Source organism: Quercus robur, chromosome 12, assembly GCF_932294415.1.
Source record: "Quercus robur chromosome 12, dhQueRobu3.1, whole genome shotgun sequence".
NCBI lineage: Eukaryota > Viridiplantae > Streptophyta > Magnoliopsida > Fagales > Fagaceae > Quercus > Quercus robur.
In genome coordinates, this window is record NC_065545.1 from 33,415,585 (window position 1) to 33,436,136 (window position 20,552).

The following is a 20,552-nucleotide window of genomic DNA, read 5'->3' on the forward strand; positions in this document are numbered from 1 at the left end:
GGATATAATTATGCTAATTTGTCCAACAAAAAAAAGAAAGAAAAAAGAAAAGAAAGAAAAAGATATACATACTAGAAGTTGGTACATGTAATTTGCTCTTTTTAGCCGAAGAACATGTTTTTGGATCTCATTACCTGTATTGTGAAAAAAACCAAAACAAAGCTTAGCAAGAAAAAAAAAAAAGCCAGTTGAGTTTTTATTTTTGGATAATTCATAGTTAGAGGATAATATTAAGAAATGTTAGTTAGTTATAAGTTGACAAAAATTTAGCTACAAAATTAGGCTACAACCTTATCTAATATCTTTTTATTAAAGATAAATTTTGACAAATTCACTATTAGATTACATTTTCTTCTTATATCCTCCATGCTTACAAAATTTCCAGAAAATTAAAGATCAATAGCTATATCATTAATAAATTTTTTTAGATTGCAAGTTTTGTAATTTAAAATTATGCATAAAATATAATTTTATAAATTACATAGTAAATAATATTTGATTGACACAAAATTTAACATGTGTATTAAGAACATAAATAACATGCAATCTAACCATTAAAATTTTAAAATATATAATAATGTTAATAATATTAAATAAAATTATAGAACAATTTTATAGTTAAATTTTTTTCTAAAAAATAACGATAAAATACAGTTGAGTTATGAATATCTTTGTCCTAATTTAGTTAATTTTGTACAAATGAAAAAGTCAATAGAGCCTATATATTCCATAGACGTTACCAATTACCCACCGTCTCGCCAGCCTAGCCCATTCCTCTGTTTTCTACTTTTCTTCCCTCCATTCAAATCTTGACGTTCACTCTCTCTCTCCCTGGAAATTGCTGATTCATTATGTTCTTCAATTTCATTTCGTAATTCGGTACCTCTACCTACAATTCAAATCTCTTCGCTCTCGCTGGATCAAGGTATGGTTATTTTGTTCACTTTTCATTTTCATTCTGTCATTCATAATATTTAGCTTTTCTCTTTGCTTTACAATTCTCTTTCAGGTTCTATATTTCAAAATTTACTTGATATTTCATATATTTTATATTTGTGATTAGTCTCGAATTTATTTTTCTAAACTCAACAAGTTAAATCCCATATATAATTAGATCATAAGCCTACTAATCGAAACATGCTAATTTTGAATTCCAATATAAATTGAATTCAAAGAATCAGATTTATACGCCTAATTACATTAGTTATGTGAGCGCATATTTTCCACCAGCTTTGCTCAGTAATTATCAAAAATATGTTCTGTAAATTATATTCGATGTTTTGTATTTTGGTGAATGGTGATGATAATTGATGCTTGACAAGGTTAATTCGAATGGTATGAACTCAAGTCGTTTCACAGGCAAGTTGATATTATTTGAAATGGAGTACATGTTCTGCTCTTTAGCAATAAATAAATTCTTGAGGATTTAAGCATTACCTTTTCTTGTAATGGTGTTTTAAAATAAAATAAAAAAATATTCAAGAAAGAATTGAGTTAATAATGATTGAGTGCTGAAAGTAAATATCATATTTTCATGGAAGATAACTTTTCCTGTGTTAGTGCCTAGTGTCATAAATTGACGCGCCCAACTTGTGTGTTGAAGATCCATAGTTCACCTCATAGTTTTGCGACTGAGGGTTTTTTAGTGAATAGCTTTCTTTCAGCCTCATTAATGTTTTCACTCAATCTAACACAGAAAGCAAGTGGGATCTGCTCTATTTTGGAACCCTTTCACCACATTGATTTTCTTATCCTTTTTAAAGAGAAATGTTATGTAGGAAGTTGCGTAAAATAATTATTTTCTTAAGTTGCATAAACACATGCTATCACACTGCATGTATGGAAATTGATATGTCTCCAGATTATGAACATACTTCATAAGCGTGGACAAAAAAAAGGGTTTTCTTTTCAATTTTCCTCTCTTTTTCCTCCCTCATGTTTTCATGAAGTCATAATTTACAAATCAATTCTCTCTCTTGTTTCCACCTTTTGGTTTTTTATTTCGTTTATGTCTATCAAGTCCTTTATGATGTGGTGACCATAATTTTTGGCTTTGATCATGACAGAAATTTGATGAAAAACATTTTAATTAATCTTGTCATTTTTATGTGAACAGGTTTAAAAATGATCTTTAATGTATTTATTTTTTGGGCTTCAGGTGTCAGTCTCTTATTAAGCAGCTGGAATTGAAAGCCTTTGGTGAGATGGAATCATGTTTTAGATTTTCAAGAACAGAAATACGTACCAATTTGAGTTGGTGTTTTTAGGTGCAATCATATGTTAATACTTTTGATTTTTGGAGCCCTGTCCCATTGAGGAGTATTATAGAATGATATGTTCATGTTATGGTCAATGGGACTTGTTCTTTTTGCTGTTTTATAGATGGGCAAGGTTGAAACTCATAGTACAATGACATGAACAAATCAATGTGGCACATTGGTGTTATCCTGATGAAAAAACTCGTCCACTGTTGCATAGGGTATAGAGTTGATTGGAGAAAACTGCTTTTTGTTGGGGTCATTTTGACAATATTTGGCATCGTGTTTCAAATGTTTATACTTCCTTATCCACTGCACATGTTGTTTCTGTCACCTCCTGTTAAATTTTCATCATATGAATCTTTGAATGGTACAATTCCATTGAGGGAGGCCTTAACTGAGGCAAGGGCTGAACAGTTTCAACTTGTTCAAGCTGGCCCCATTGTTTCAGTGAATTCTTCTATTAAGTTGATTGAATCAGTGCCAGTTGAGCAGATGAGGACGGCCACTCCTCTAAGGAGAAACTCTACATCTAGAAGGAGAAAAAAGATTAAACCAGAAGGCAATCCAAAAGTTCTACCTCCTCCTCCTCCTCCTCCCCCTCCTCGTAAAACCATTCCATCTCACTTGCAGGTAGAATTATTGAGAGTTGTACTTTTGTTTTCTTTTTTGAAATTTAACAAAGGGAGTTATTACCAATGGTTTAACCTTCATGTCTATATTTTCAGAGATACATTTGGTCCTTGTCACCAAATGAGGCGCTTGTGTATGCCAAAAAAGAGATTGAACATGCCCCTATGGTTGTTGATGATCCTGATCTGTTTACTCCCTTATTTCAGAACGTCTCTGTTTTCAAAAGGTATATTTTATAGAAAGGTTTTCATGCTTGCTGCGTCATGCTTACTGTTGTTTATATGACTTTCTTGTTATCTTAAGTAATGCTCTGAATTATGATTGACATTTATTTTTCTTATCAAAAAATGATTGATATTTATTTTCCATTGGTTTGACTGATAAGGTTTATTTTCTCACATATTACTTACTTGAACAAATGTAAAAGTAATGATTCAGAATGTCAGGTTGGATTTTGAATTTTTAGAGAATTTATCATTTGCTATCTTGCATGGTATGAGAAACATTACCAAGCAAACCTCAAACTAGGTCATTTATTTTTGAAATTCTGCATCTTCCTGATTGGTTTATCTATTATTATTGTTGGATTGTATGTTGAGATTTAAGTTGCAAGTCTTTTGAAGACAGTTTAGAGATAGTTTGGATTTAAGTTGAACTCACGATCCCACCCTACACCCATTCTTTTCAGAGGACAAAATGCCATTTGAGCCAAAGCTCATTGGCCAAATGATTACATAAGTTATTAAATATGTGTATAAAGTAGTGCATTGCCTGCTTGAAATTATTAACATGAAGGGTGACTTGTGGAACAGGAGGAAATCCAGGATTAAAAAAAAAATGTAATCACAGTTTTGGTACACATTAGGCAGTAGGTTGGGATTTAATTCTTTTAGTTGATCCTCTCCCTCCCACTTCCAAAAAAAAAGAAAAAGTCTCAAAGATTTAAGCGGGTTCTGTGTGATAGACAATGTTAAAACATTAGAGCAAACCACTGCATTCCCACCTCCATTATGCCCATTGTATATATTGATTGCTACACACACTCAGTTTCAGTTGTTCTGGCTAAGGATCTCTCATCCAAATAAGAGGTGGAGCCAGTGGGGGTGGGGGATTGCTTGCACTGAACAAGATTCCAACTTTGAGAGAGAAGAAAACTAAAGAAATGACTTCAGTATGGAAAATTGTCCCCCTCTGATCAATAGTAGGCACCAGATACAGAAATTGGAGATGAAAGATGGATTTATATAGATGCTATGTTAGACACTGACATTCATTAGTGTGAATTAAAGGATAAAGCCATGCAACTCAAAAGATGAAAGTCTTTGTTGGGGAGTGAATAAATTTTTACAAAATATTGATTAAGCTGATAGTTTGTCTTCAGAGAAAAAAGGTAGTAGTTGGTTGGTAACAATGAATAGGTGAAAGTTGGTACATTGGAAATATGATAGGTTTACGGGAAAGGCAGTCTTTCTTGAGAAATCAAGATAATTTGCATGTCATGTATGAGAATAAGATTTAGTTTTTTCAGCTATGAATACAATTAGCCAGTACATTTTCATTTAACTAGTTCCCCCAGCAACCAACCAAGCCAGCCACATTACACACATCTACATGAAGGATAATGCTTGAAGGATATTGTTTATGTTGGAGTGAAGAACAGCACTTAGAGATAGGATAGGATAGGATGGTTTCAATGTCACTTTGCAATGGTAAACAATGGTTCATGAGAACATGACCCAAAGTTCCACGGGAAGAATTTATGAGAGCATTATGTGTAGGCTCAGGTCCCTTTGAGTATGAAGACTTCGACAAGGTACTTTCCAAATTGGAGAAGACTGGAATGGTACGGTAAAAACAAGCTAGTTTTGAGCAATTAGCAGCACACACACAAAACTGGCCCGAGTGAGCTTGATTGGGAGTTTTTTTGGAGGGTTACAAGACGAAATAATAGCAAATGTGAAATTATTCAGACCCATGACTATGATTTATGCCATGAGTCTTGAACTGGCCACGAGAGGAAAAATTGCAGAAGTTACATTGAGCAACTCCAAAACTGAAACTTCTACTTGCACCAAATAATGTTGGCACCATCTTGACAGCATGACTGCCATTCAGGAACTTGAGTTGGGTGGAGATGCAAGCCCAACAGGACAAAGGCTTGTATTACAACTGTGACAAAAAATTTGCTGGGACATCATTGCAAGGTACAGCATGTATTCTTATTGGAAACCATGGAAAATATGGAGGAAGAAGGAAATCCAATAGAAGCCAATCCAGAAGAGGAATTGGTGGGGACCCTTGAGAAATCCTTACATGCTTTCTTCGAAATGATCTCCCCCCAATCTGTTTGAGTAACCGACATCATATATGGCTGATGGGTGTGCATCATAATTGCTATAGGCTACACGCATAATTTTGTGAATTCTAAGCTTGCACAGAAATTAAAGTGCTGCTTGGATTCATGGTAGCCAATGGTAGTAGGCAACAATGTGAACAGATATTTCAGGCTGTGCCTATTGAAATCCAAGGGTATTAATTTCATATTATTAAAGATGAGAATAAATAATATAGATAAGCATAAGCAATAAAGAGAGAAGAACACGAGGGATTACGTGGTTTGGCCAACGGCCAACATTTACGGGATAGAGCCCTAGCGGCTACATCTTTACTGTATGATCAAGTCAACAATTACAGTGAAACCTTTATAGGGTATATATAGGGACTAGAAGCTAGGGTTAGCCCTACATGGGCTTACAACATAACTAGGCCTCTTAGGCCATTATGTCAATATGAACCCAATATCTTTAACACATACAATTATGTACCCTTGGACTTATAGGTGTCAAATGTGGTGTTAGGAATTTTGTGGCTACAAAGCCTTAGATAGACTCTTCATGAGTAGAACAATTTTACTATGGATTTCTTAGTATATAAACAGAAGTATATCCTACGAGAGTAAGCCACTAGCAAGGCAGGGCATGGATCTTCGCATTCTATGCAATGATTGGCTTGCCAAGGGTTAGAAGCCTATCTAATGAAGATGGTGGAGGCCCGAGAAAAGGGGTTGGAGGATGAACTGACACATGAACAGGCTGTAGTATTGGACTATTTGTCAACAGATTATCAATTGGTGTTCCATGTGCCAACGACAATTCCACCTCCATGCTCACATGATCATTGCATTAATTTGGAATCAGGTTTAGGGACCATTAACGTACAACCATACCACTATGGACATGTTCAAAGGCCAAGATCAAAAAAGTAGTTAAAGAAATGCTTGATATAGAAGTTATAAGGCTTAGTACTAGTCCTTTTTCTTCACTAGTCCTTTTAGTTAAAAAGAAGGATGGATCATGGAGTTTTTCTGTGGATTATTGTGCATTGAATCGAGTAATAATGAAAGCCTTTACCCTATACCTATGATTGATGAATAACTAGATGAGCTTCATGGGGCTGTCTACTTCTCCAAATTGGACCTTAAATCTAGTTACTATCAAACAAGAGTACAACCAGGGATAAGATGGCGTTCCACATACATGAACATGATGGTCATTAAGAATTTTTAGTGATGTCCTTTGGCATCACCAACACCCTTGCCACCTTTCAATCATTGACGATTGACATCTTCTGGGCGGCATTGAAGTTGTATGTGCTGGTATTCTTTGATGATATCATGGTGTATTGCAAGAATTGGTCCGAACATGCATGCCACATAAACATCATTTTTCAAACTTTGACGGAACACTAGTTATATGCTAATTGTGCCAAATGTTTAATAGGGTGATTAGAAGTATTCAGGGTGTATTATTAATACAAAGGAGTACTTACAAAATAATAATAATAATGCTCATGTGGCTGGCCGAAGTAGAATTTTCCTTCCAAACACTTAAGCAGGCCATGACCTAAACCCTAGTCTTGGCCTCATCCAAATTCACAAAAAAATTCTTGGTGGAAGTTGATGCTGATAGGCCAAAAACGTATTGACCTCTTGTGATGAATTAATTGATTAATTAGCCAAATTTGTTAATTAATCAAATTAACATGCAAACGCATGGTAGCACAAACAAATCACTAAATAACTAAATGCAGCGGAAATTAAATTTGATACGGGTGATTTATTTACAAATGGGGAAAACCACCGAGGCAAAACCCCACCGGGTGATTTTAAGGTTACCACTCCTGAGAATCTACTATTATCACAATAAGCGGTTACAAGTAAAAGAATCCCAGTACCTTATACCAACCTACAGTTGAACTCTTACCCCAATACCCAATTGGACTTGTTCTGTAATGACAATCTCTTATTTCAATGCATGGCTCCCAGTACGTGACTAACCAATTTGATGCGCGGATTCTAGTACGCGGCTTACTCTTTTGCATGAATCCAAGTACGTGACTAACTGATGCAGATTGGTTAAGGAAAAATAAAATATTTTAATACTTTATGTTGTTTTCTTTTTTCTAGTTGAATTAGGATTTTAATTGTTTTTTTTTTTCTAGTTAAATTGTTTTTCCTTTCTCAAGTAGAAGTAGGTTTTATAATATCTTTTCCTAAAAGGAGTAGGAGAAATTCTATTCCTATAAATACTCTTTATAGAGAGGTTATTGTTATGTGTGTTTTTGAATAAAAGTTTGCTAAAGTGGTTTTCTCTATTATTTTACCTACTAGCCTAGTGTTCTTGTAGAACTTAGGTTTCGTGGAAGAGTTGTAGTAATTGTGTGTTACAGATTCTGCTTCTACACGCTCTACGTTGCATCAGTTGATATCAGAGTCAGGCAGGTTCCTACTATAGCACAAAGAGGAGTACGTGGGGGAAAACCTGTTGCCATAGATGACGTGTATGAATGCGATGAGGTTGCACGCGATGCACAATTAGAGGCGTTCTTTCAACGAATAAAGGAGTGGTTTGATGCGCTTTCAAAGCAGCTTATCGCCTTAGTTGTTGGAAGTCAACCTCAAAACTACCATCCAAATCCATGTTTTGTAGAGGAGGAGGAGGATCTTGATATCGAGTAGGAGGCCTGCAATATCAAAGAGGATGATGAATATATTGAAAGAGTTTGTCTAGTAGATTGGAATTCTCCACCAATTTATGATGACTATCCTGAAGATTTTAGTCAAGGAGAAAAGATTGAGCTTAATAAAAATAAAGTCGTATACATACGAGATGAGCCCATAACTCACATCGTTGATGAGACTTTCGACATTCAAAAACAAAAGGTTATTGATCCCTTCTGGGAGGATTTTATTGAACAAGAATTGATAGAGGTCAACAAGAGGCGTGAACGAATGATTTTAAGTAATCTTTGTCGAGGAGGAAATATGAAGTTTATGGATGTGTGCATGGATTCTTTTTTAGTACTTGCTTCATATATCTCGCCGTGGCAAAAGAAGTCAAGAATAAAAATTCGTATATCAAGATTTATTATGAGTGAGAAAAGATTGATAAGTAGTATACTGATTCGTCTTGTCTTGCACAGGAGAATAGGATGAAGAGGATTATTCGGGGTTCCAATTGATTGTGGAAGATTGCCACAAAACTCGAGGATGATTTTTCCCCAACCCCGAGAGAATGATGCAGATTGGTTAAGGAAGAATAAAATATTTTAATATTTTATGTTGTTTTCTTTTTTCTAGTTGAATTAGGATTTTAATTGTTTTTCTTTTTCTAGTTAAATTGTTTTTCCTTTCTCAAGTAGAAGTAGGTTTTATAATATCTTTTCCTACAAGGAGTAGGAGAAATTCTTTTCCTATAAATACTCTTTATAGAGAGGTTATTGTTATGTGTGTTTTTGAATAAAAGTTTGCTAGAGAGGTTTTTTCTATTATTTTGCCTACTAGCCTAGTGTTCTTGTAGAACTTAGGTTTCGTGGAAGAGTTGTAGTAATTGTGTGTTACAAATTCTGTTTCTACACGCCTACGCTGCATCACTAACTCCACAGCAACCCTTTGATTGTTGTAGTTGATTTGCAGCAGCTTCACAATGAAACACCAGTAAGATCTTCAATTTTGGTGCAAGAGACTTTGCTTAGTTACAGAACCTAACGGCGTACAAGAAACGCAGTAAAAACTCTTTCTTCTGTAGGAGAAGGCTAGGGTTTCAAAAAGAAAACCTTATGAAACTCTCTAGGGTTAGGGTTAGGGTTTTTCTTTTTCTTCCTCCTTTAAATAGGAGCTTAATGGGCTCTCCTATTCCAAATAGGTTTACACCAACCTTGGGCTTTCTTAATCCAATAAGGATTATACAAACCCACAAATCTTGAGTTTTCCTAGTCCTATAAGGATTATACAAAACCCATAAACAAATAGCTTTTTAGAATAAAAATGTTGCTGGCTATAATCTAAATCCCGAAAGCTCGATAGATCGAGACATCTATCAAGTTTTAATGAATCTCGACAAATCAAGCTTCTGTCGAGGAGATATCGAGACCTGCAGATTGCATTTTTCTTAAGTAGTTCTTGAGTAATCTTCATGTCTTTAATTTAATCACTTGTAATGATCATCTTGAACCTACTTAAATTTACCCAATTACAAGTAAAATGCATTTTGTCAAAAGATATGCCAATTACATAAAAATATGTCCCTAACAGACGCTTGAGAAAGGGTCTTGAAGTACATGATGGATTCGTTAAAGTGGAAACATGAAGTTTGCAGCAAGATTTTATGGACCATTTTAGGTGGTAGAATGAGAGGGAAGGTGACTTACAAATTAGACTTACCCACAGGGACATGTCTCCATCCTGTGTACCATGTTTCTCAACTGAAGAAACAGCTTGTGCAAAGGGTCCAAGCTATGTTGGAACTACCATAGATAAGCAATGAAGGGGAAGTGGTTCTGGAGGCACAGTGGATAATCAATTTCCATTGGGTTAAGTTGGGATGGAAAGTTACTTAGGAAGCTTTAATCCAATGGCGAGGATTGTTGGTTGAAGATTCCATGTGGGAGCCAAATGATTAATTAGAACTTCAAGATTTGTCTTCAAGAAGGTGGGAATTATATGGGCCAGCAACCAACCAAGCTGGCCATGTTACCCATACACGAAGGATAATGTTGATGTTGAGTGAAGAATGGTGCTTAGAGATAGGATAGGATGGTTGAAAGTTGATTAGGTTATCTTATCTTGGATGATCAGTCGATGATCATTAGATAATAAGAGTTATACTTAGTTACAATTAAATGAAGTTATGACTTAGGTCAAGATGAGTATAACCATGGTGCTGTCCATAGTGACCGGGATTATCTCTGATTAGGAGTCATCTCTTAAATCTTTATCTTTATCTAGTTTCTTGTTTATCCTTCTCTTTATTAGTAGAAGGGGAGTATGATACTTATGTAAGGGAAATGTGCAATAAAATGAGAAAATCATTTTTCCAAACTTCTTCCTTTTCCCTTTAGTAGTATTGGCCGGCCTCAAACTCGACCATATGTACACTTGCACCTTATATCATTGACAGAATCACTAGGTTTTATCATACTGATATGAGCTGAATATATTAGTTGCAGAGGTTAGGGGCATGTCATCAAGGTAATGGAATGATATAAAAAATCAGAAACTGCAATGATGGTTGAGTTATTTTTGAGATTTTGGACCTTTATGCCATTGTCTTCACTTGTATTCTCCAATATTTAGCAACAGTTGCCAGCAGAACCATTGGAGCACAAGCTTGCCCTTAAGTATACCAGGCTTTCTATTCATCTTTTACCGACATAAAATATTATATATATATCTACATGCTATTGTTTTTGCTCTTTTATATATATATATATATATATATATGTATATATATTGTACTCGGTAAAAATTATATTTTTGCGTCAATTACAGGAGCTATGAATTGATGGAAATGATACTTAAAGTGTTCATTTACCGTGATGGAGCAAGGCCTATTTTTCACCAACCTCATCTCAGAGGAATTTATGCTTCTGAAGGATGGTTCATGAGGTTGATGGAGGCAAACAGGCAGTTTGTGACAAGAGACCCTGAAAAGGCTCACTTATTTTATCTGCCATACAGTGCACGCCAGCTGGAGACAGCACTCTATGTACCTGATTCACATGATATGAAACCGCTATCAATCTTCCTGAGGGACTATGTGAACATGATTGCAGCAAAGTATCCCTTCTGGAATCGCACACATGGGTCAGATCATTTCCTTGTTGCTTGCCATGACTGGGTACAGTATCCTGTTTCTTTTAATCATGGAAATGCTTGGATGTGTCTGTCTAATTTTGCTAATGTTGATAGCTCTTTTAAGACTCGAAGAGCTGATTTCTCCTTTCTTTATATATGTATCAGGCTGGTTTAAATCCTTTGTGAAAAAATAAAATGCAATTGAACTTTAAAGTTTCTTGGGCTTAAACAGGTGCAACATGTGTAGATGAACGGGGGAATGACCTTAGAAAAAAAATGATGGGATGAAGGCTGAGGTTTATTTTCTTTGAAAAATATAAGAACCAACTTGATGAAATTTTCTCAAAGCGTTTAGGAAAACTTGGTTGCTCTCATCATACATTGAATTATGCACTATTTGTACTTCCATATTATGCCATTGGTGTATTGTATGCAGGGTGTAATTCAACCCGTAAGGCTTTCTTAACTTTATATTTTCTACATTTGAAAATTCTGGCAATACAATTTCAATTTGTCATTACTATTGACATATTAGAAGTTCCTCCTCTTCTGACACATGCATCCCATTATTTATGGAGGCTGGAGTGTTAAATTTTGTTTTTAGATCAACCGGGCGCCGTGCATAAAATGCTAGTTTTAACTTCAATCTGCAAAATTGTTAAGTACTAATTTGTAGTTTTGGTTTGAGATGAGGCTACCTCAATTATGATGGCTAGTAATGTCGGTGGTTCTGTGCCAAATTGTCTACCCGAGGTCACAATCATACCAGCCTTGCAAAATTCGAGAATTCCTGTAATACAGGCATCTTTTTTTTTTTTTTTTTTTTGGAGTATAGGCATCCACTATCATGATAATCTGTCAAGATATTGCTATCATATTTACTCACCTAACTTTCCTCTTCTTATTTTTAAACTTTGTAGGGCCCTTATACAGTTACTGAGCACGAGGAACTATGCAAAAACACCATTAAAGCTCTATGCAACGCTGACCAATCGGAAGGAATCTTTATTGGGAGCAAGGATGTTTCCCTTCCAGAAACTACCATAAGGACTCCTAGAAAACCTCTTAGAAATGTAGGTGGGAATAGAGTATCACAACGTCCAATCCTTGCGTTTTTTGCAGGAAACATGCATGGTAGGGTCCGGCCCACACTTCTTAAGTACTGGAGTGACAAGGATGAAGACATGAAAGTTTATGGACCTTTACCAATTAGAGTCTCCAGAAAGATGTCTTATGTTCAACACATGAAAAGTAGTAAATACTGTATATGCCCAATGGGTCATGAAGTGAACAGCCCTAGAATTGTTGAGGCAATTTATTATGAGTGTGTTCCAGTAATTATTGCAGATAATTTTGTCCTTCCTTTTAGTGAAGTACTAGACTGGAGTGCATTCTCTGTGGTTGTGGCTGAGAAAGACATTCCCAAGCTGAAGGAGATTTTATTAGCTATACCAATGAGAAGATATCTTAAAATGCAAATTAATGTGAAGATGGTGCAGAAGCATTTTCTTTGGAACCCAAGACCAATTAGATATGATTTGTTTCATATGATTCTGCATTCGATATGGTTTAGCAGGCTGAACCAGATTCAGATCCCAAGTTCATAGTAAATTTTTTAAGTGTTCCTATGAATTCATATTGGTTTTCATAGTATGGTGTAGAAGTTGAATGGATCCAAAACTAGCAAGCGCGCTACATCCAAGAATGTAGGTGCTTAGCTACTGAGATTGAGAAGGAATCCAGAAACACCTTGTTGCCTCAGAGCTGGTTTGATTTTCACTAATTTTAAGTGCTTTGAAATGCAAGCTCGAATGCATATTTGATGGGAGGAGCACAAAGCCAGAATGGGGATTCATGATGAAGGTATGGTATGATTAATAATAAGTCAACATATGAAGACATGTGAATGTCATTTTGCGCAAGGATTTTGACTATTAGTTGCATCCACTTGCCTAAAATTAATGTTCACTATTTTTTTTGCTTGGTAAATAATGTTCACTCACTATTACTAATTTACCATTCCATACATTAATAATTAATTCCCCAATCAATTCCTATTTCTCCTTTGCCTTTTATTTTTTGGCCTACAGTCATCAATTGCCGTAGTTGAAAGCTCAGTTATTACTGGTTTAAGTACATCACTTTGTACGTAACTTTATTTGATGTGCTAAATCACCCATTCACCAATAATTGAACAAAGCAGGAGGGGCTGCCACAAGTGTTTTACTAGGAAGTTTACCACCCCATCCATCATTTCTCCTTTTGATATCAAATTATGTTCAATTACGAGAATGACTAAAAATTTTACATAGCCGAAAATGAAAAAGACTACAAAAGTCTTTTACAGTTTTACTGTGGATAATTTTCTATTTTCGAATTCACTATTACTTTGTCCTTTTTTGTGCACATTTATCACGAGTCTAAGCTTTTTGTTCATGCTGTACAGGAAAGACAAAAGAAAAAGAGGAGTCGTCATAATTATGGTAATGAGTAATGACCGTGCAATTTTTTTTTTGGCTGAATAGTAATAACGTGTACTTGTCACTTGACCTCATTGATAACGGGATGGGGTAAATTTATTTCGTTGTACAATCATATTTATATCTAGGGAGAGAAGGTTATAGACTTATAGGGATTAGGGAGAGAGAGTGATCATTTACAGCTTCTTTTATTTAAGGAAGCGACTTTACGATCTTATAAAGCAATTCATAATTTCTACACATTAATTAGGTCATTCAGAAATTTGTATACTAGCTCCTCAAAAAAAAAAAAAAAAAAAAAAAAAAAAAAATTGTATACTGAGCATATGTTTGATAGTTTCCATGTGTACATTCCAGTGTTAACTCCTAATTAATGAAATCAAAGTTTCGCTTTTGTATTTCTCAAAAAAAAAAAAAAAAGTTTCGCTTTTGTGATGGCTTATTAATATATATATATATATATATATTTATTTATTTATTTCGGATTAATGAGTAGTTTTAAAGTATTTGTTAATTGACTTTAAAAAAAAAAAATTTAATACTATTTTTATAAAAAATATAAAAAGTTGTCTAAAAAATTAATTATTATTTTTTTAATAAATTTTTAATAATCATTACTCATTTTGAGGTAAGGTATAGAAATCTCTCCCACCAAAAAATTTGTACATATACAAAAATTAGAATATTTTATATTTTACCATCCTAGGCTATACCTCAATTTACCTTGAACTTTTAAAATGCACAATTACCACCATAAACTATAACCCATGTTTCATTATAAGAATTCTTTTTGGAAAGTATCAAATTGCCCATCTTCAATTTCTTAAAGCAAGATCGTTTAACAAATTTTAACCAATGTAATGCAACGTAGTCTTTGTTTTAAGGGATTAAAAAGAAGCAATTTGGTCATTTCATGTGGTGCCACGTATATAAAAGTCATGTGAGTTGCATGTGATTTTTTTATTTTTTTTTATTTTTATCCAAGTTAACAACTCAATTAATGGTAGAGTACAAAATGAAACACAAGTTATAATTTAGGGTGGTAATCATAACGGGGAATAGATTATGGTGGTAAAATACTAACCAACTTGGTCCCTAAGCCTAACTTAGACTCTAAACCATTACTCATTTTTCTCCTCTCTCTTACAGTGATTAGGGATCAAGTTGGTTAGCTTTTAAATTTTTTAGACCTGGCTAATATTAGTCCAAACCTCAGGGGTGTTACTGTATTTTACCCAATTTTTTTTTATAATTTAAGAATGAAAAATACACTAAGATCCAAACTAAATAAATTATGAAAAAAATTATAGTATCCATTCAACATTAACCAAATATAAAAGGAAAAAAACACAATAATTGTTTCTTGATAAATTTAAACCAATCAATTTATAAAAACAAAATTTGGCGTTCATTTAAATTCTAAAATTAATTTATATTTGATTATGTACTAAATTTGTAGTAATTTTTCTTTCAATTATATAAAATTAAATATTCATTTAGAAAAAAATATTCCTCCTCTTTGCTCAGATCTCCTACCATCCTTATCAAAATTTTGATTAAAAAAAAAGAATTTTACATACATTTAAGAGTAAGAAACTACCTTCGAAATTAAATAAAAGAGTAATTTGTTTTATTTCTCAATTTGCCCTTAGATTTTTTTGCTGATTAAGAAAATATTTTTTATTTACTAAACAATTTTAGCTGCATAAGAAAACAAAAAGGTAAGGTACTATTTAAAATATATATATATATATATATATATATGTGTTAGGATTTTTTTAAAAAAAATTTAGAGGATAGAGGGGATCCCATCGCTCTTGGAACAGATGATATCCCATCAGTTAATTGAATTTTTTAGAAGGCACATTTAATTATTTATTACAATTAAAAAAAAAAATTGGAGAGGGGTGGGTGTTTTGGGGCCATGGGCCTGGCCCCATGGTCCCAACATTTATCTGACAAACCCATGGTCCCAACATTTGTCTGTCATTGTTTTTTCTGTTTATAGTTGTAGTCTTTATAGATGACAAAGACAGCAAATTAAGAGTTAGGACCCAGTGTAAGATATAATATATAATTTAATAAAATAGCAAAACAGGAAAAGACAACAGGTTATCAAAAAAGAATAAGAAGGAAAAGATCAACATTTTTAATGTTATTAAAGATAAGGCTATTTAAGACACCTATTTTTAATGTTCTTTTGTAAATAGTATCTTTGATAATTTAAATAAATGTTAGTTAAGATTTTTTCTTTTTTTTTTGGGGGGGGGGGGGGGTGTGGGGTGGGAAACGAGTGGTTAACTTAAGTAATTTGGGAAGAATTCATATTTTAATAGAAGAAATTTTTTTAAAAGCTATGAAGCCATGACTCCCCTCCTCCACCACAACATTATCAAAAAAAAAAAAAAGTAATTATAGTAACACATATTTTTATATGCACTTTATCATAACAGTTTTATGTGACCGATGATAATTGACAATTTATTAGAATTACATGCATCTACTTCTTTTTTTTTTTTTGTGGCGGCTATTCAGTGGCTAAGTGAGTGGTGCTAATATTATTGGCATAAGGTTGGAGTGTTCACATTTAACTAACTCCCGGGTCAAATCTATAAAGGTCAAGCTTTTTACGTTGACTTCATATAAACCGAGCATTCTTGGAGTTGGAAACTTGGAGAAAAGGAACCGCAGCACCACTCCGTGTGCAGTGTTTAACTTTAATTAACTCATCTAATTATTTTTGCAAAACAGGTTTTTTTGGTTGACTCGTAAATCCTTGGCTAAATTAAAAGTCCATTTAAAGTTGGGCACAAACCAGTGCAGGTAACTTGCAGAGATTTACCACCATACATCTAGTGCGGTGGTCACTTTAAAAATATAAAATGTTTGTAGAGTGTGGAGGTAAGGACTGAAGTTCAAGTTTTTAGGAGGAAACTTCACATGTATATACAACTAGATTAGGTTAGAGTAAAAATTCTATATTTTAAAAAAAAAAAAAAAAAAAAAAAAAAATCTTGCAAAGATTTGATCATATTATTATACTTAATAATATATTATGGTCTTTTTTGGAAGTTAATTAAGGTGCTCTTGTAGGACATTTTTTTTTTGGGGTAAAACTCTTATAGGACATTAATTACTCGTGAAAAGCTAAACAGAAGTTAGTACTCCAGCTGAATCAAGCAATAGGCAGCACTATTATAATCTGCTAGCCTTTGCTATGAGTTTCAGTTTTTAACTTCTAGCCGGTTTGCCTTGTTAGTGAACAACCCTTAACTGTGGCTTTACATAGCCACATCAATTAACCATATACTACAAATACGTGGCCAGATTTATGGTACAATAAGAAAATTTTATTTTTATGTTACATAAAAATTACATTGTCTTATACAATGTACTCAATTTAAAAAAATAAAAGGAGAAAACAATTATTATTATTACAAGGCTCACTTTTTCTCGGTGAGCCAAGAATCTTCATCAAGCTCAAGAAATTTGTTTACCCAATCTAACCCGTAGGACCCTTCGGTTGTGAAGTCAAAGAACTCATTTACATCAAAATTGAATTCAGAGTTCCCAGTTCCTCTAGCACCCTCCTTGTCCACTTGAGCAAGGTCACAAGTTTTTTGATGCATGGTTTTTTGTGTGGTTGAAGCCTCAGGTGTTTTCTCCTTTTGATTTATTTTCTTGCTCAAATGAGAATTCCAGTAATTCTTTATCTCATTGTCTGTTCGTCCTGGAAGCCTCCCAGCAATCAAAGACCACCTGTAGAAACATGTCAAATATTAAGCTGCTTGATTTGCTTCTCTCTGGATAATTCTGGTGCAATAACAATGTTTTCTTTTAATTATAATATATTCACTAACCTGTTGCCAAGTAGCCTATGAAGCCTAAGTATCAAGTCCTCTTCATCATCAGATATATTGCCCCTCTTGATGTTGGGCCTCAAGTAATTCAACCATCTCAATCTGCAACTCTTCCCGCATCGATTTAACCCTGTGAAAACATGAAAACCCATTAGGTCTCTGATTAAATAAAAAGGCCATACCCAGTATACAAGCTCCTACTTTACAAAAATGTAGTTAGTGTACTGGGTTTAGGCTTTCTTCTTCTGTATTAGTATATTAAGTACTATTTTTTTTTTCCACTTTTCCCCTTCTGTACTGATATTGGGTAAAAACATATAAGATATGTAACCTGATTTGGCTGCAACTGTTTTCCACCTCTTTGCACCATGGATTTCAATGTACTCGGACAGTTTACGATCCTCCTCCGATGTCCATGCTCCTTTGTTCATTACTTTTTTTGCTGCTCCATCATTCTTTGGTGCCATTTGTGTGTGTATGTGTGTGTGAGAGAGTGAGAGAGAGAGAGAGAGAGAGATGGTCTTTCTGTAAGGGACAGTGATGAGAGAGGTAATGTCCGTTGATGAGAAAGCGAGGGATAGGGAGAGAAGTAAGAATTTAAAAACGATGGAGGATTGGGCATAGTTGCCCAAAGAATGTTTGAAGAGTCAGTGAGTCATTTCAGCTACCCTTCCTAGGGAGAGGCAAAGAAAAATAGACAACGCCAACAACCAGTTATAGCAATTTCTATGAGTATGTGAGAATGGGAAGCAGAAATAATACTATTCTCCTAGTATCCTAGTAGCATCATAAAGTTAATTTTCTCATTAAAAAAAAAAAAAAATCATAAAGTTAATTTATTCATTCAGGTGATGCAATACATCAACAACGCTAATTATTGTTTTACGTCATATCCGCGCTTTAATACCACATAAATGTTCGCTTATCATATTTAGTTGAAAATTTTGGTTGATAAAGGCCTTACCCTCCATAATAAGGATATGTTTGATACATTGAATGTAAATTATATTAAGAATAGTAATTTTTATTATTGAGAATAAATGATATTGTAATAAAATAATTATTACTATTCATAAGTTTGGTTGTTACATATGAAAAACTTGTAAAAGATGATGTATAAGGAAAGTTTATATTTTTAGAAAGCTAACGGTACTTAGCTTGAAAAATTTTTTTTACATTTGTTGATGTGGCAGATTGATAGTGGTAAGTAAAAGAGTGATGTTAGTAGTGAATCTAGATGAAAATTAGTAAAAGTTTGTTAACTCGAATATGGTGAAAAATGTATTGAATTTTTGTGTGTTTTACTTTCACAATATTTATCATAAAAAATCTTAGGTATTAAGTTGCTTCTTGTTTTTTATTTGAACTTACCACTAAAATTATTTTTTTACTATCAATAATAGCCTGTAATAACTGCTATTTAGGATTTGTTGTAAAAGTGTTGTAAAAAATGTGGTGGACATAGCATTTCTTTCTTTCTTTTTATTTGTTTTTCATATGATCAAAAATATTATTTTATTTATTAGTTAATATTTTAACTTAATTAATATTATTGGTTAAAACTTGGGACCCTTTTTTTTACTCAGGCCTCATCAATGGCTTATAAGTTATAACATTGAGCCGGCACTGGTTGTGATGGCAACATGATTGGATGTGAATCAAAGCTCCAATGCTATATTTTTTCTCCCAACCAAAATTAGCAAGTCCATTTCATAATAAAGTGATCTGATGATATATACAATGTCACATAAAAAAAAAAAATCACTTTATTAAATAAAATTAATAATTGTTTTAAACAATATAGACCGTGTATATTCTTAAATTCATTAAAAAAAAAAAAAACTATCTTTATTAAGAAATGGTCTTCCACCACTTCAAAAACACAACTGAAAGGAACTTACCTAATTTTTTAAGGCAAACTTTATCGAAGTGTAATACATTAAGTTCTCGAATTAAATTCAAATATATAGAAACACTAAATTTAAATTGTTTTGAAAAAGTTAACATTTTTATTTAAGATAGAATTAAAAAGATAACATTGTTTGCGCATTATTAGTCAATGTAACCATGTGTTTTAATTTAATTGAGAAAATTAATGTACAACTAAGATAGTCAATATTGTACTAGTATTGGTCATACCCGTAATATATAATATGTATTTGTCAGCCATTAAACCAGTATATGTATTCTTTCGAAATATATTGGATAAAATACTAAATTGTAACGATTTGTACCGGGGATTTTTCAAGTGTTTCAATTGGTTTTGATGTTTCAGCCAGTACAATAAAAAATAAATAAATAATATGTATATAGAGGGAGCAATAACTTTGAAACGATATACTGGTATGGAGTGGGTTCCAGTTAACTCAACTGGTAAAGTCTCTGATGGTTGAATAAGAGATCTGTGATTCAATCCCTGTATACACAAAAAATCGATTGGTATCTTGGTCTAATGATAAAGAACGCAATTATCAGAAGCGGACGTTGTAGGTTGAAATTCTATAAAATAAAAAAGATATACTAGTATGGAAATATTAGGTTAAAATTCTATATAATAATAAAAAGAAAAAGAAAGATATACTGGTAGGAAATATTTAGTTCCCCTAACCAAACAAAAAAAACTTTTGAAATGTTATTAACTCCCTTATACACAACACTTGAAAGTATGTATTTAAGTTTTGTTTTTTGTTTTTAACTAATTCATTTTTTAAATACAGTAAAACTTAAGTGCATTTCCTTAGATGCAACATATTAAAATCTCCTATTAAATTCAATTACATGGTTGCATTGATCAATAAAATACAAAAAAAAAATATTATCTTTTCCAAGAACAATTAAATTGAATGTAACTATATTTTTGAATTTAGTTAAATAACCTAATATACTAAACTTATGGAATTGTATATAGAATTTTAATTCCATTTAAATATATTTTTTATTAGACCTGAATTTTCCTGAATTTGGAGAAAAAGAGACTTTACCTCATCTATTAAATGCCCATAAGTTTCTGAGTTTCTTTTTAATTTATCATGCTATCAAATGTCAATCATGAAATCCATCATATCACCCAATATATTTTAGTTTTATTTATTTATTTATTTCGCATTTTTATATATTTTGAGATATTTTAAATATTTCCAATATCTTGGCCAATATATTTTTGAAAAGTATTTTGAGATATACTTAT

General features: G+C 33.0%; 2 protein-coding genes across 5 annotated transcripts; one reads left to right on the forward strand and one right to left on the reverse strand.

Annotated features, from left to right (window-relative positions):
* Positions 1-736: 736 nt before the first annotated feature.
* Positions 737-13,745, forward strand: LOC126709115 (probable glycosyltransferase At5g03795). Of its 4 annotated transcripts, none has more exons than XR_007649320.1 (7): positions 738-925; positions 2,159-2,199; positions 2,746-2,891; positions 2,987-3,117; positions 10,720-11,068; positions 11,946-12,888; positions 13,472-13,745. XR_007649320.1 is itself a non-coding variant. In XM_050409210.1 (5 exons), exons 2-5 carry the CDS (start codon positions 2,415-2,417, stop codon positions 12,630-12,632), a joined length of 1,644 nt encoding a protein of 547 aa, XP_050265167.1. In that variant the 5' UTR covers positions 737-925; positions 2,159-2,414; the 3' UTR covers positions 12,633-13,072. The 4 variants fall into 4 exon arrangements, 1 of the variants encoding a protein (XP_050265167.1); XR_007649321.1 differs by having other exon boundaries at positions 2,754-2,891; XR_007649319.1 differs by having other exon boundaries at positions 737-925; positions 2,159-2,891.
* Positions 13,746-16,833: 3,088 nt separating this feature from the next.
* Positions 16,834-17,949, reverse strand: LOC126709837 (transcription factor MYB114-like). Its single transcript, XM_050410184.1, has 3 exons — positions 17,697-17,949; positions 17,366-17,495; positions 16,834-17,264 (listed from the first exon to the last, which is right to left on the reverse strand). Exons 1-3 carry the CDS (start codon positions 17,830-17,832, stop codon positions 16,949-16,951), a joined length of 582 nt encoding a protein of 193 aa, XP_050266141.1. The 5' UTR covers positions 17,833-17,949; the 3' UTR covers positions 16,834-16,948.
* Positions 17,950-20,552: the final 2,603 nt, after the last annotated feature.

Excerpts from the sequence above, each read along its gene's own strand:
- LOC126709115 (XM_050409210.1), top strand. The coding sequence starts at position 2,415 with ATGAACAAATCAATGTGGCACATTGGTGTTATCCTGATGAAAAAACTC. Across the intron at positions 2,892-2,986 it reads CCATTCCATCTCACTTGCAG|AGATACATTTGGTCCTTGTC; the intron begins GTAGAATTATTG and ends CTATATTTTCAG. Across the intron at positions 11,069-11,945 it reads TTGTTGCTTGCCATGACTGG|GGCCCTTATACAGTTACTGA; the intron begins GTACAGTATCCT and ends TAAACTTTGTAG.
- LOC126709837 (XM_050410184.1), bottom strand. The coding sequence starts at position 17,832 with ATGGCACCAAAGAATGATGGAGCAGCAAAAAAAGTAATGAACAAAGGA. Across the intron at positions 17,496-17,696 it reads AACAGTTGCAGCCAAATCAG|GGTTAAATCGATGCGGGAAG; the intron begins GTTACATATCTT and ends ATGTTTTCACAG. Across the intron at positions 17,265-17,365 it reads CATAGGCTACTTGGCAACAG|GTGGTCTTTGATTGCTGGGA; the intron begins GTTAGTGAATAT and ends ATGTTTCTACAG.